The sequence below is a fragment of the Sinocyclocheilus rhinocerous genome, unplaced genomic scaffold (genome assembly GCF_001515625.1).
Source record: "Sinocyclocheilus rhinocerous isolate Xijiao unplaced genomic scaffold, SAMN03320098_v1.1 scaffold758, whole genome shotgun sequence".
Classification (NCBI taxonomy): Eukaryota; Metazoa; Chordata; class Actinopteri; order Cypriniformes; family Cyprinidae; genus Sinocyclocheilus; species Sinocyclocheilus rhinocerous.
The window spans coordinates 106126-121369 of NW_015664007.1; the positions used below are offsets into that span (position 1 = coordinate 106126).

General features: G+C 34.2%; 1 protein-coding gene across 1 annotated transcript; it reads left to right on the forward strand.

The window, feature by feature from the left end:
- Positions 1-3683: 3683 nt before the first annotated feature.
- LOC107729064 (cerebellin-4-like) lies at positions 3684-12667 on the forward strand. The gene is made up of 3 exons (XM_016539415.1): positions 3684-4220; positions 10696-10812; positions 11957-12667. The coding sequence occupies exons 1-3, from the start codon at positions 3927-3929 to the stop codon at positions 12152-12154; spliced, it is 609 nt and encodes a 202-aa protein (XP_016394901.1). The 5' UTR covers positions 3684-3926; the 3' UTR covers positions 12155-12667.
- Positions 12668-15244: the final 2577 nt, after the last annotated feature.

A 15244-nucleotide genomic window follows, 5' to 3' on the forward strand; every position in this document is an offset into this window, starting at 1 on the left:
ATAAGAATATATAATAATATAATAAACAAATATAATAATATTAATAATAATAAGGAAATTGAGACTATTTTTATGGAAAAGACATTGTACTTTTTATCACTTTTTTAAATTCCCATTTTTCTCAGTGATGATTCAGCTTTTCATTACTGCAATACAGTTATTTTTACTGTATTACAAAACATTGCAAATAATACAATATGTCTGCATGATGTATAAATAATTTTTGCAAACAATTTAAATTATATAAGTTATTTTTTTCTTTAAATTATGTAAACAAAATTTATTAAATTATACAAATTATTAGAGTGATAAAATATGAGGGTGGGGTGTTGTGTGTTGGAATAGCGTCACAATTTTAATGGTTCTTTATCTTTAAGCAAAATATAATTTTGGGGAGTTCTTGTATATTGATAAATACTCAAACAATAAAAATATTTATTAATATGTTAAAGCAACAAAGAACTTAATAATATTACTCAGTGTGTGCCCTGCAACCCAGTCAGATAACATTCTCATCACTAATAAAATCATCAGCAAGATGTGGGATACAATCTCATTACAATTTTACATAGTTAAGAGATGAATTTGACCAAATACACGTGTCTTTTTTGTGAATGACTTTGATCCAGAACTATGAGGTCTAAACATGTGAAACATTTATGATTTTTGAAATATGCATGGCCACATCAGATGCTGTGTTTTTCTAACCAAGAGAAGCTCCATCCACACTTTAGCACAGTAAAGCACTAAATGTGTTTCACTGCCATGCTGTCCTGTTGTTCAAGGATTCGTTCTCTCAGAAATTATAATTTGCTGAAAATGTACTCACCTTCAGGCCATCCAAGATGAGAGTTTGTTTCTTCATCAGAACAGATTTTGGAGAAATGTATCATTACATCACTTGCTCACCAATGGATGCTCTGCAGTGAATGGGTGCCGTCAGAATGAGAGTCCAAACAGCTGATAAAAACATCACAATAATCCACAAGTAATCCACACCACTCCAGTCCATCAGTTAATGTCTTGTGAAGTGAAAAGCTGCGTGTTTGTAAGAAACAAATCCATCAAGACGTTTTTTTAACTTTAAACTGTTGCTTCTGGCCAAAAATACAAGTCCTTGATCCATAATATTGCTGCCTTCAATGAAAATGTCCATCATCTGTTGTCCTCTCACATCAAAATCCACTGACATACTTCTTTAGAGCTGCTTTTTTTCTGTTTTGCTTGTAATCCGTGCTTGATCTGTGCATATTTCTCTCCTGATTCGGACATGATGACTTTTTCACTGGAGAAAGCAATATTATGGATAGAGGACTCATATTTTAGCCGTAAGCAATACGGTTTGAAGTTAAAACCAACCTAATGATGGATTAATTTCCTAATTGATGGACTGGAGTGGATTTCTTGTGAATTATTGTGATGTTTTTATCAGCTGTTTGGACTCTTATTCTGACGGCACCCATTCACTGCAGAGCATCCATTGCTGAGCAAGTGATGTAATGCTACATTTCTCCAAATCTGTTCCCATGAAGAAAAAATTTTCATTTTTGGAATCTGAACTTCATTCCTGGATCTTGTTCAAGCTATTCTTGCAGTGGCTTGATTGCATGACCCTGCATTTAACGATTGAGTCCTGATGAAAGCAATTCATTTATAAACTCATATAATCACAATCTCCAATCTCCAAAAATAAAAAATAAAAAACTACATTGACAGAATTGCATTGCTTAATAGTCCGGCATTAGAGCAAATAACATTCATGACTCCAACTTGAGATGCATAAAGCAGAGCCAAACACATAAAGCCAAATATTGAAACACTTCAAGGCTCCATTATATTGCACATAAATTGCTTGTCCCTCTTATAACTTTACTCAGTATTTTCTTTATTTTTGAAGCCTGAGTCTGGTATGCTGTATTCTCCTGAGACCCAGTAATTCATTTGTGATTTGTGTCCAATAAAGAGGGCTTATTTATTAATTTTTTTAAATAGATAGAGACCAAACATACCACTGCCTTTACCAACTGTACATATACTGTATGTATATATTATTAAAAAAAAATATTTAATATAACATATATATAATATAATATATTTTTATTAACGTATTGTTATGCATGTTTTTGGGTCAGTCCAATATTACGATATTAATATATAAATAATATTATTTAAATATTATTTATACAATTTGGCAATATATTCATACATATATTATTCATAATTGTTATTAATATTTTCATTAATAATAATTGTATGATTAATATACTGTATATATAATTAATAATATACATAGTGTTAATAATTGTTATTGATATATTCATTAATAATATTAATCTTATGATTTATATATGTATATAAATCATACAATTAATATTATTAATACTTAATATTTTTTATGTATATATTAATAACAATTATTAACACACACACACACACACACACACACACTGTTATGTCCCGTGATGTAATTTCTATTGTGCATGTTATGCTGGGGATATGTTTTATGTATTTCCTCTGAGCGTGTGTAGCACATGAAAGTGTGACATCAGTAACGAACAGCCAATCACATGCCTTGTCTTCTCGCGATAAGTGAAGAATTATGAAGAATTAAACACATTTACACAGTAAGATGAAACGATCTATCCGTGAAAGAGGACAACTTAAAGAAAACATCTTGCCATATCAGTGCAAGTAAAAGTTGTCAAATTTTGTTTATAATTGATAATATTTATAGGTATAAAAACACTTAAAAATCTAAGCTCATATGTGCTCATGTTTAAAGCTATTGATTCTAAAACCTATTTATATTGTACTTATATTCATTTGAAAAAAAAGCGTAATAATTATTATTAAACTAAACTGGCTTGTTTAATGGATTAAAGGTATAATAATTATGTAAATCATATAAAATAATTATAATAAATAATCATCTCTGAAAGCCAGACGATTTTATCTTTAAAAATGTTTTACTATGTAGTGTCCTTTAACTTGGAGCAAGAGAAACTGGGGGAGTGGCTTTATTGTGTCAGAGATGTGTCACTTTGCTCAAAGCTGATTGGTCAAATTTCGGTTAACCCCAGAGCAGGTTAGCCGTGGAGTGTAAGTAATGGTGATGAACACCGACTAAAGCCGAGCTACTTTCATGGTACCTAAAACCCAGAGTTGGCGCACACTAAACTGAAACTTACCTGGCAAGCCAGTTAAACCAGCTTCATGGTACAGGCTCCTGGTTATTTAAGTTTGTTACCTGTTTACCGATCTTTGTTTATTTACTTTATTTTTATTAGCTCCTAGACTGAAGAGAAAAATGTAACAACGTGGCTAAAAAGAGTTAGCCAAAGAAAAATTGCAACAACTGAATAAACGTGGAGAAATATATATATACACACACACACACACATATATGTATATATATATATATATATACACACACAGTGGTGTGAAAAAGTTTTTGCCCCCTTCCTGTTTTTTTTAATTATAATAATAATAACAATAATAATAATATAAAAACTGTTAATAACTTTCTGTTTTCTGAGTCTCGGGTGTATATTTAAAAAAAATCATCTGACGTCACGCAGCATATCGGCGCGCTCATGGAAGTGTCTTTTGGTCGAGAGAGAGAGAGAGAGGCGGATTTTTACGCGGAGTCGCCAGGAACCTACGGTGAACTTGCTGCTCTCTAAAACTCGCCTGACCGATCCTCCGGAGTTGAAAACTATCAAAATCACAAGGAAATAAGTCTAACAATAAAAAATGACTATAGACATAAGGTTGGTGCATCCACCTACGCGCGTTTGGTGATTTATAAATCAGCAGCTGGTGTCCGGACGGATGTTTGGCGTAAACGAGCACAAACACGGAGCAGAAGCGAAGTGACGGGACCCGGAGAGCCGTTTGGATTTTGGCTGCGCTGGAGATCGTTCATCATGGTGTCCGTGAAGCGCTTTAATAAGGCGTTTGTCGACTGCGTGGCTTTTTTGTTCTGCCTGGCCGTCATGTGGGAGCTCGTTTTGGCTCAGAATGACACGGAACCCATCGTCCTGGAGGGCAAATGTCTGGTGGTTTGTGACTCGAACCCCGCCGACTGGAAGAGCTCGTCCTCACCGCTCGGCATCTCCGTGCGCGCCGCCAACTCCAAGGTGGCTTTCTCCGCGGTGAGGAGCAACAACCACGAGCCCTCGGAGATGAGCAATAAAACGAGAATCATATATTTTGACCAGGTAAGGCGGATTTGTATGCTTGTATGCATGTTATATGGAAACGAATCGTATTTTTAATAGACTTTAACTTTTGAGACGTCTAACTTTGTGAAGCTCGTGGTTTAGACTAAGAGTTTTGGGTTACACGTAATACATTTTTATTCTGTATTTATCAGGATATGTTTATTTTTTAAAGTCAATTTATGTATACCTGCATACAGTTTTAACTACAAAGAAATTGGGGGGAAAATGAGCTTTTGACAATAGCGAGGTATGTTGTCACACTATATGGGGTAAGTTGTCACAATGTCATTAAACAGCCTATCATAGGCTTATCAGCAAAGTAAAAGTCACTTGTAAATAAATAAATAAAAGCAAAAATATAAAAATAACCCTATATCAAATCATTAATTTGACCAACAAATATTGTATGGAAAAATCAACACTGACCCTGCATTTAAAGCTTATTTTTACTTTCACATAACAGAAATTTAGGATTTTTAAGTGAAACCAATTTTATAGAGTATTCAAAATACAACAGGCATAAAGCATTAAATAATTCAATTAATTTGTCATCATTATGGCAGGTCATAATGAATTAGCATTAGTTAATACGGTTCTAAATTAGATTACTGTGATAACTGCATTAGGTCTAGACTCTAGAGGTCAATCATTATTTTGACTTTAATATGGACATTAACCCGAGTTCACAGGATAATGTGAAAACACAAAAATCAGCTGGGATGAATTCAAAATAAATAATTTGCATGAGAGTTCAGATGTATAAATTCAGGATTTTATGAACATATTTGTGCATGAAAATACACGGGCATGAAATACCAGTGTTATAGGTCATTAGTGATGAGTCAAACTGTCAGGACTGTAAAGGGCAGGGATTTGTTCGTATTGTATTGCTTATTTTTAGCTGTTTGTGGTGAAAGTGGTGCATACTACACTCATGCATTCACACGTCATGCTTAACTTCAGCCTTTAGCTTTATGACTGAAATTTTTTAATTTGGAAACATTCATACATTTGCTGAATTCATGGCATACTGTATTTCAAATCTCTCCCATTCCATTCAATATGAACTTTAATACGCTTATAAAAGCATTAAAAAAAAAGTGTGCATTTTTTATTCCCTGCATGTTTTGATGCACCTTATTTCATTCAGTTCGCTTTCTTGGTCAAAGACGTGATAGAATTAATAAAGGAAGGTCATTATGCAGGGTCAGATCCAACACAGAGCCTGCATGATGTGCATCCCTGAAGAAAACTAAACTAACTATTATATTACCAATATCCTTGAAATTATTGAAAAATTATGCTGGAGATGAGGCCAACGTGTTTTTGTGTTTCATGATTTAATTATTTCCCAAAAGGAAAAAGTGGGATGTTTGGAGACACGCGTCTTCCTTACAACTTTTTCTCATCGTTTGCCCTCCTGTTGTTTCAAACCTGTCTGACACAGAAGAAAATGTTTAGACTGTGCAATTACAATGAAAGGGGACTGAAGATATAAATCCTACAAAAGGATATAGCACCATAAAAGTGGTCTGAAATAATTTGTACATTTATTTTCCAAGGTTTTTATGAGTCACATGATTTCTTTTTGTGTGGAACAGATTGAAATTTACTTCAGTATTCACCGAAAGTATGAAACGTTCATTATTCACGTTGTCCATCTGTGAACAGATCATTCTTTTGAATCAGATCTTTTCACTGGTTCTCTGGATGAACTGATTCAATCTAAATGATTCATTCATGGATCAGACTGATTGATCTGACTGAACCGATTCTCATATTCAACTCACAGACTCAGTGATCCGTTCACTTTAGTATATACAGGTGCATCTCAATAAATTAGAATGTCGTGGAAAAGTTCATTTCAGTAATTCAACTCAAATTGTGAAACTCGTGTATTAAATAAATTCAATGCACACAGACGGTTCTTTTAATTGTGATGATTTTGGCTCACATTTAACAAAAACCCACCAATTCACTATCACCTGTATTATAAATAGTATCAGTGAACAAGACTTCAATTTTGATCTGTTCCTCACACAAAGGTATTGTATGCCTTCAAAATATTCACAATATAGTGCATGACTACATTTATTATACTTTCATAGTGCTTTTGCATCCTTTTTGAGGATTGAAAACTCCCTATTTATTGTAATGGAAAAAGAAAGATACCACACTGGGGAAAAAAATAAATACATTTTAAGTTATAAATAAGATTATTGGAGTTCTTGTATTTTTACAAGAAAATACTATTTCAGTTACTACTTCAAAATTTCAGGTTTCATTCAATGTGTTAAGCCTGGTTCAGACTACACGCTTTTTTTTTTTTTTGTCAGTTGTCAGATTATGCGATTCACGGTGCTACCCGAGCATTCATCGCTTGCCGTCTTTAACGATGTGCGTGCTGTCATCGAGAATGTGCCATGAGCGTAAACAAACAATGGCTAGCAAACAGTGTGTTTTGTCATCAGAAAAGCCCAAAAAAGAAAGAAAACCTGACAGTGGACACAAATCTGGATTACATCAAGAGGCCAGTATGGACTGTCAAAGAGAACTGAGGTCAAATAGTTTTTATTTGATATTTTTTCACTCTGGAAGTCCCTTGAGGAAACATCATAAATGCAGGAGTATTATAGCCATAGCTCCACGAACATTTCTTCCACTGTAAAATTCCACCTAGCAGGACCGATTCCATTGTCTTTCTTTAGTTTCGGCTTGTTTGAAAGCTTGTACGAAGGCGCTTCTGTGCTCCCATTGGCCAGTGTCACAGATGTGATGGAACCCGTCGTGGATGATGGGAAAAAAAATGAAACATTCTAGTCTTTCTGTGGTGACGTCGTGAAGCGTCACAGATGTGGCATCAGCTGTCGTCCACTATGACACACTACATGAGATGAAACGATTGAATCTTGCGTCCCGACGCCCATTGTCATTTATGAATCCCCATGACACCCTACATCAAGCAGATCGTGCCAAAATGAGGCTCAAATCATGTAGTCTGAACAGGTCTTTACTTGCCATTTCTTTGTCAAGTCAAGTCACCTTTATTTGTATAGCGCTTTATACAATGCTGATTACATCAAAGCAGCTTTACAGTGTCAAACAGCAAAATAGTTTGTCAATAATGCAAGAAGACAATAACAAAGTCATTTTTCCAGCTAAAGTCAGTTCATTGATGATTCAGTGATGTCATCATCCAGTTCAGCTCTCTTCCAATAGTGTCTGTGCAGTCAGTCAAGCGTCCCCAACTAAGCAAGCCAAAGGCGACAGTGACAAGGAACCAAAACTCCATTGGTGACAGAAATGGAGAAAAAACCTTGGGAGAAACCATGCTCAGTCAGGGGGCCAGTTCTCCTCTGGCCAGACGAAACCAGCATGGCGTGGTTTAATTCCAGCCTGCAACACAGTTGCAGAAGGCTTGTCTGGTTACCATGGTCTTGTGCCGATGGTCGTCAAGGTGATGTGGTCTTCGCAGGGGATCTGTCTCTGGGGCGCATCTTTGTAATTGGATGTGAAATTTACTAGCAATTTCACAGCTGATTCGTTCATGGATCAGACTGATCTGATTCTCAAATTCAACTCACTGACTCAGTGATTCATTCACACTGGTCATTGGAAATACTGTCAGTGGAAAAAGACTTAAATTTAGATTGGAAATGTAGCACACAACTATGGTACTTTTATGGTGCTTTTGTATCATTTTTGACTCTTAAAAGCTCAGTCTCCATTTACTGTAATGGAAAAAGAAACCAAATACACTACAAAAAGATTTTTCATTAAAGATTATCGGAGGATGTTTTACAAGAAAATACTATTTCAGTTTTTCCACATTTAATTCAATGTGTTTCTTGCGGTTTCTTTGTAATTGTCAAATTTAATAATAATTTCTGAGTGAAATTTGATTCTGTACTACCTTTTTCCATTATTGTAATGTAAGAAGAAACCAACTACATTGTTAATAAAAAAAACTGTAAAATAAGGTTATTTTTTTTTATAAGAAAATATTTCAGCTTTCCTACTTCAAAATTTCACATTTAATTTGATGCGTTACATGCCATTTCTTTGTAATTGTTTGTCAAATTTACTAGCAGTAACTGGGAAAAAATTGCTTCTACACCACTTTATTTTTCATCAGTGTACATAATTCAAAATATTTATTTTCTTTTCCACAGAAGAAGGAAAGTCACATGGGTTTGGAACAACACGAGGGGAGAGTAAATTAATTAGCATTTTAGGATGATCTATTTCTTTAATTCCCAGAGATTTCGACAGATGGGTTAGGATAAAATTGTTTCTTTTTGCTGAGATACACAGGAAGCTGTGCCCTTGAGGAGCCATTATTCTCCTCTCACTGCTTTGGCTGCAGGAAAATGAAAAATACAAGGTAAAAAAAAAGGGGACAGGACTGACCAGCTGCCCTCAGCCACTGAGCTCCTGCACCTTGACACACATAACACCATCCAATCACCTGGCCTGGCATGTCTCTTGCTCGCGGCACGCCGCTGGGAAAGGCTGCTTGGAGCTTATGGACTGAGAGAAAGAGAGAGAGATCTGCCCTTGTGAATGTACCAAGAGCTTTGTGAACCAACAAAAAAGCTTGGTGTTTGGGATGCTGAGTAATGTGCAATATCACAGCTAGTTTATGCACATAGCCTTTGTTTCCTTCATATAACGTGTCCTGCGTCACTGCCACGCTGCTCTATAAATATTCATGCATCATATACAATGAGCTCCCAAAATCTGACAGTGAAAGTACTTCTTGTACCAAAAAAAAAAAATCACATGAAAATGATACTATTAGCAAAACAGTTAAAGTGAAAAGCTGAATTAAATGTAATTAATTAACTAGTGTCTTAGAATTTGCTTCGCCTGACATGAACTAAACCTGTTGATATTATTTTCCAGCATGATTGAGATCTTGTTCTTTAGTACACGCAAAAAATGATTTTCTTTCTCAGTATTTTTGTCTTGTTTTCCAATACAAAAACATTCTTAAATCAAGACAAATCACTTGAGAAGCAAAATGGCTCAAAATTATGTAAAATTGCTCAAAATTAAATGACTTTAGGCTTAAAAATAAAAAAAATAAAAAACTGTCTGCCAATGGGGTCGGAAAATAAACTTGATTTCTCTTGTAAATTAAGTTGATTTTTCTGACCCCAATGTCAGATATTTTTTTCTTTTTTTAAGCATAAATTGAGTACATTATTCAGAAAACAACACTTAATATCTTAAGTAATTTTGCTTCTCAAGTAAGTGTATCTTGATTTAACCCTCTGATGCTGTTTACATGGCAGTCAAAAAGGACTGAATTTATTTTTATTTCAATAAAATTAATGTATGATTTTTTAGTTAATGTTTTTTATTTAATATTTAATATTTTTAGGGGGTTTTATGGTACTAAATTATATTTATGGTAAAGTTATGATCCATTTATTACCTATTAACCACTTTTTGAGCACAGACCTGAAAATGAAATTTCCAGCTTAAACTGTTGAAAATCTTTAGAGCCCAGTTTGGTCTTTTTAAAGAAGACACTTGGTAGATTATTGCTGATGTGAAAAAAAGTTTATATATTTATTTTTTAATTTTATATAAAAATATATTTTTACAAGAATAAAACTGTGTGAAAATCAAAGCCATAAATCGAAAAAAGTTGTGTTCCAAATTTGAGGTTGATATCGCAAAAAATTAACTTTTTAGTAAGATTTTGGGTGCAGTACCAAATATTTCCACTAGATGAAATTCACTTCCCATTCATTTCCAGTGGGGTCAGATTGACTGTGAACAGTTACAAATGTGACTTTTTTTTCCAGGAACATTTAACCTTTTCGAATCATGTTCATGATTGTTTTCACATAGCAAGTGCCAAAACCTTTACCAAGTTTTGTACTATTCCGATGAAGTAAAAAATTCTATAATCAAAATGTCAAAAATGACAGAACAGCACCAGAGGGTTAAGAATGTTTAGATATTTATAATGGAAAACAAGACAAAATCGATTTTTTATTTATCTTTTTTTTTTTTTTTGCAGTATACAAACAGGGCACATGATTAATGTCACAATATGACTTAAAGGGGTGGTTGACTATACAAGTCCGACTCATTAGGCCACGACTGCCCCACATTTGCAATAGTTCATGGTGCCACATCACGAGATTAGAGTTGAACGATGGTCAGCATGACCGTGAAAATGAGAAATCAGCGTGACGGTAGGAAATCCTGAGTGTTGTTTCACTGCTGAGGAGAATGAATATTGAAAAGTCCACTTGTAAGCATGAGTGCATTTGTATTTCATTCCTGCTGCCTTTTGTAATCTCACACTGATGTTTTTTTCAAGGCCTTTCTTTGAGATTTTTGCATCACCCGCATACATATTTCACAGAACAAATAACTGTACAGTCTGGATAGGATGTTTCATTGTAAGTGTGTGTTGAATCAGGTCTGATACCTCTGAAATACACTTTTGCAGGTTCTTGTCAACATAGGAAACTATTTCACACTGGAATCCGTCTTTCTTTGTCCCCGGAAAGGAATCTACAGCTTTAACTTCCACGTTATTAAAGTGTACCAGAGCCAGACTATCCAAGTAAGCACTGCATATATCTCTCACACAAAGAAAATATTTAATCAGCTTCATTTTAAGACCATATTTGAGTTCCATAATGAACAGATTTAGAGAAATATGAAACTGGGTAACATTTGAAGCCTGTATAAATATTGCATTTTAAATGCGCTCTCAATTCATTACAATACACTGTCTTACAATACGCTTTATAGTCAGTATATTCTCATGAATTATTGCAATATATTCTATTATTATAATCAAATTAATTATTTGTCATGCAGGAACTTCTAATACTACTGTTTTCAGTGCTTTTTCATTTAAAGAAACTCTTACTTTAATTGATTAAAAACCATTTCAAAAACACTTTTTCCATTAACGTATACATATATTTTCTTGATTAATTAGAATTGAAATATATTTAACAAGATGCATATTTTTGAAAGTAATTAAAAAGCAACAGTTTCCTAATAATTTATCATATTGTACTTTTAAAACTGTAATTTAGAATTTTGCAATAAATTATATGGTAATTCCTGCTTTTTACCTATAAAAAAATTCATTTAAAAAATCAATTTATCCTAAAAACATAATTTTACCAACATTTCACTGTAAATATTCAAGAATATATTATTGTCTTATTCCGTATATTTTTAATATGAATAATATTATTAATTAATTTTCTAGTTATTATAGATAGACTTATTCAGATACATAGAATATAGATTTTCATTGTAAATGTAAGGTAATATATCCATTATGACGTATATTGTAATCCACTATATATATTTTCATAAATAACTGTAATCATAGTTATAATATTGCTGTTAATTTTTCTGTAAATTAGGTTTAACAAGATAATACATGTAATGTTACTGTAAAGCACTGTAAAAATATAAATGTTGTTTATTAAAATTGTTAATATTTTACAGTGATATTAGAATTATTATGACTATTATTTATGAAAATATATAGCGGATTACAATATAAGTTATTATAAATTATATGCAGGCTTCAAGTCAAGTTTTATGAAAACTGTACCAAATAATAAAGATGCAAGAATTGTTTTTTCATTTCATAAATGTGCCCATGATATGAAATCATAGAATACGTCCTGTCACACTTGTAGACTTGAGATCTCTGATTTGATTTTCTCTCTGTTTTCCAGGTGAATTTAATGCTGAATGGAAAGCCAGTCATCTCTGCCTTCGCCGGTGACAAAGACGTCACACGTGAGGCCGCCACCAACGGAGTCCTGCTGCACCTCAACAAAGAAGACAAGGTTTATCTGAAACTGGAGAAGGGCAATCTGGTAGGCGGATGGCAGTACTCCACCTTTTCTGGCTTTCTTGTTTTCCCTCTGTAAAGCAAACAGAAAGACCTCCACCTTTGCTGTCCAATCGTCATTGTGTAACCGGCCTTTCAGCATTTATTGGAGGATCTCAAATGGAATCATAATTCCAGACATTCATTCAGCTGTTGTCAATATGGACTACTGGAAAAAAGTGACAGTGACGGTGAATCTGGAGAGAGGACATCTACTTCAGTGCAATATCGCTTTCTGCTGCAAGTCGTTCTTCATAGCTCCAGGAGGTTCAGCACATCATGTCAGACTGTTTGATCGTTTCGTTGTGGATGTTTGTATTGCTTTTCTTTAGCGTGGGGTTTTTAGTGAAATGAGGAATCCTGATTATCATCTGTTAATAAGGTAGTTCCTTCGCAGAAAGGAAATGCATGAAACAGTCTGGCCACTTGAGGGCGCAATATTTCAAAAATGTTGGCAGGCGATATGTGCGCTGGTAAAGCACTGCGCTGTGCACATTTAAATTACAAAAATAAATACAAATTTTAAGTTGCCATTGTTTTCAGAGCGAATACAACTTTCTATGTAAATCAGACTTAAAGGAATAGTTCACTCGAAAATTTAAATTTGCTGCAAATGTACTCAGCCTCAGGCCATCCAAGATGTAGTCTCGTGTATCCAGACCTTCAGACTGACGGCTGAAGGTCTGGAATTGATGGCAGCTTTCATTGGCCAAGGCCCGCCCATGAGGCCGTTTGACCGACATGTCAAACAACCAATCACAGTTCGTTTCGCTCATCATCACGTTTCGGGGCGTGGAAATGTCACCACAATAACAGACCGGTATGTAAACTTTAATTTTTTCACATACTTTTGAAAATCCAGCGTTTAGTTGATCCTGCACTCTAAAAAATGCTGGGTTAAAAAGGGACAAACCCAGCTATTGGGTTGTTTTGACCCAGCAGTTGGGTTCAAAACAACCCAACTGCTGGGTCAAAACAACCCAATAGCTGGGTTTGTCCCTTTTTAACCCAGCATTTTTTAGAGTGCAGGATCAACTAAACGCTGGATTTTCAAAAGTATGTGAAAAAATTAAAGTTTACATACCGGTCTGTTATTGTGGTGACATTTCCACGCCCCGAAACGTGATGATGAGCGAAACGAACTGTGATTGGTTGTTTGACATGTCGGTCTGAAGTGTTTCCACTTTTGTGTGCCATATGCATCAGACATTTAGCCAATGGTACGTGGGCGTGACGTCTGAGGCTGAGACTATCCAAGATGTAGATGAGTTTGTTTGTTCATCAGAACAGATTTGGAGAAATGTAGCATTCCATCACTTGCTCACCAATGGATGCTCTGCAGTGAATGGGTGCCGTCAGAATGAGAGTCAAAACAGCTGATGAAAAAAATCACAATAATCCACATGACTCCAGTCCATCAATTAACATCCTGTGAAGTGAAAAGCTGCGTGTTTGTAAGAAACAAATCCATCTTTAAAGCGTTTTTAACATCAAACCGTTCCTTCCGGCTAATATATGAGTCCATAATCCATAATATCCATAAAACACCATTTACAAGTGAAAACAGTTTTAAACATATATGTCAGTGGATTTTGATGTGAGAGGACAACAGGACAAGGACTTTTTCACTGAAGGAAGTGTTACTATGGTTGATGGGCTCATATTTTGTTCAAAAGCTACCGTTTAAGGTTAAAATGGCTTCGGTGGGTGGAAAGGTGACATTTAGCTCAGACAAGCTGCTGTAACACCCTTTAATTAACTCAGTTAGAATGTAAACAACAAGCGTATCACCGCACCAATCATATGCTTTTAGAATTACTGGCGGTCACTCTTGAGTCACTTATACTGTGTGGTTGAAGCTACAGCAGAACTTTAGTTCACTAGAGGCTGGTTAGTTCTGAAATCATGATTTTATGACACAGAGTTTATCTGTGTGTACGTTCATCCAAAAAAGAAAAAAAAAGTGTCATTTATTCATCCTTATTTTGGTCCAAACCAATATGCTGTCATTTTAACTATGGTTCATAGTGACCTCATCTTTCAACCTCAAAAAGAACAGAAAAGTACATTCATTCACTAAAATTTGTCCATATCACAAGTCATGCTAAATAGTCCAAACCGCTATACCTTGTGCAACCATTTTTAAATGTAAAAGTTTTTGAATTTAAATTTTAAAAAGTGGTTGTGTTCAGAATTAAATACTGACTTACTGTACACTATATACTGCATACAAGTGTTTTAATTTAGTTTTATTTATATATACTAATATAGTATTTATTTTATATTTTATTATTTTAATTTTAATTTAATTTGTAATAATTTTATAATGTGCTTTTATCATTTATATATATATATTAGTTTGAGTATTTTTTATTTAATCTTATATTTTATTTCATCTTTATTTCAATTATTTGTAAGTTACAGTTTTACTGCATACTACCACTATTTTTTTTTCTATCTCAATAGTCCTCAATAAATATGTTCACTATAAGTATGGTATATTTTTGTCACATGACATCATTTAGTGTCATGTGAGTGATTATTGTGCATTTTGAACTGGACTTTGTGATATATATATATATATATATATATAAATAAACAGCATACAGGTTTGGATTGACATGAGGATGAGTAAATTAGTGGGTGAACAATTCTTAAAGGTTTGGTTTAGATCTTGGTCTAAAGATTATAATTAGCTCAACCACAAGTTGGCACCTAATATTTAAAGGGGTCATATGATGCTGCTAAAAAGAACATTATTTTGTGTATTTGGTGTAATGAAATGTGTTTATGCGGTTTAAAGTTCAAAAAACACATTATTTTCCACATACTGTACATTATTGCTTCTCCTCTATGCCCCGCCTTTTTGAAACGCGTCGATTTTTACAAAACTAATCGGTCTGAAAAGCGAGGTGTGCTCTGATTAGCCAGCTATCCAGTGCGTTGTGATTGGCCAAATAAATACTTTTTTGCCCCACTGTATGTGGGGGCGTGTTCGAACGAGCCGTTTTAGGTAGGTGTGGCTAACTCTTAACTTTTATAAAGAATATCTCTTTGGATTTGAGACTTTAGTCTTTGCAACTTTACAGATCTTCTTTATGCACCAAGAGCTTGTAACACTCTAAAGAGA

What these genes read in the sequence shown, in the direction of transcription:
- LOC107729064 (XM_016539415.1), top strand. Translation starts at nt 3,927, where the DNA reads ATGGTGTCCGTGAAGCGCTTTAATAAGGCGTTTGTCGACTGCGTGGCT. An exon ending in GAATCATATATTTTGACCAG is followed by an intron (nt 4,221 to 10,695) that starts GTAAGGCGGATT and finishes ACACTTTTGCAG; the next exon opens with GTTCTTGTCAACATAGGAAA. An exon ending in ACCAGAGCCAGACTATCCAA is followed by an intron (nt 10,813 to 11,956) that starts GTAAGCACTGCA and finishes TCTGTTTTCCAG; the next exon opens with GTGAATTTAATGCTGAATGG.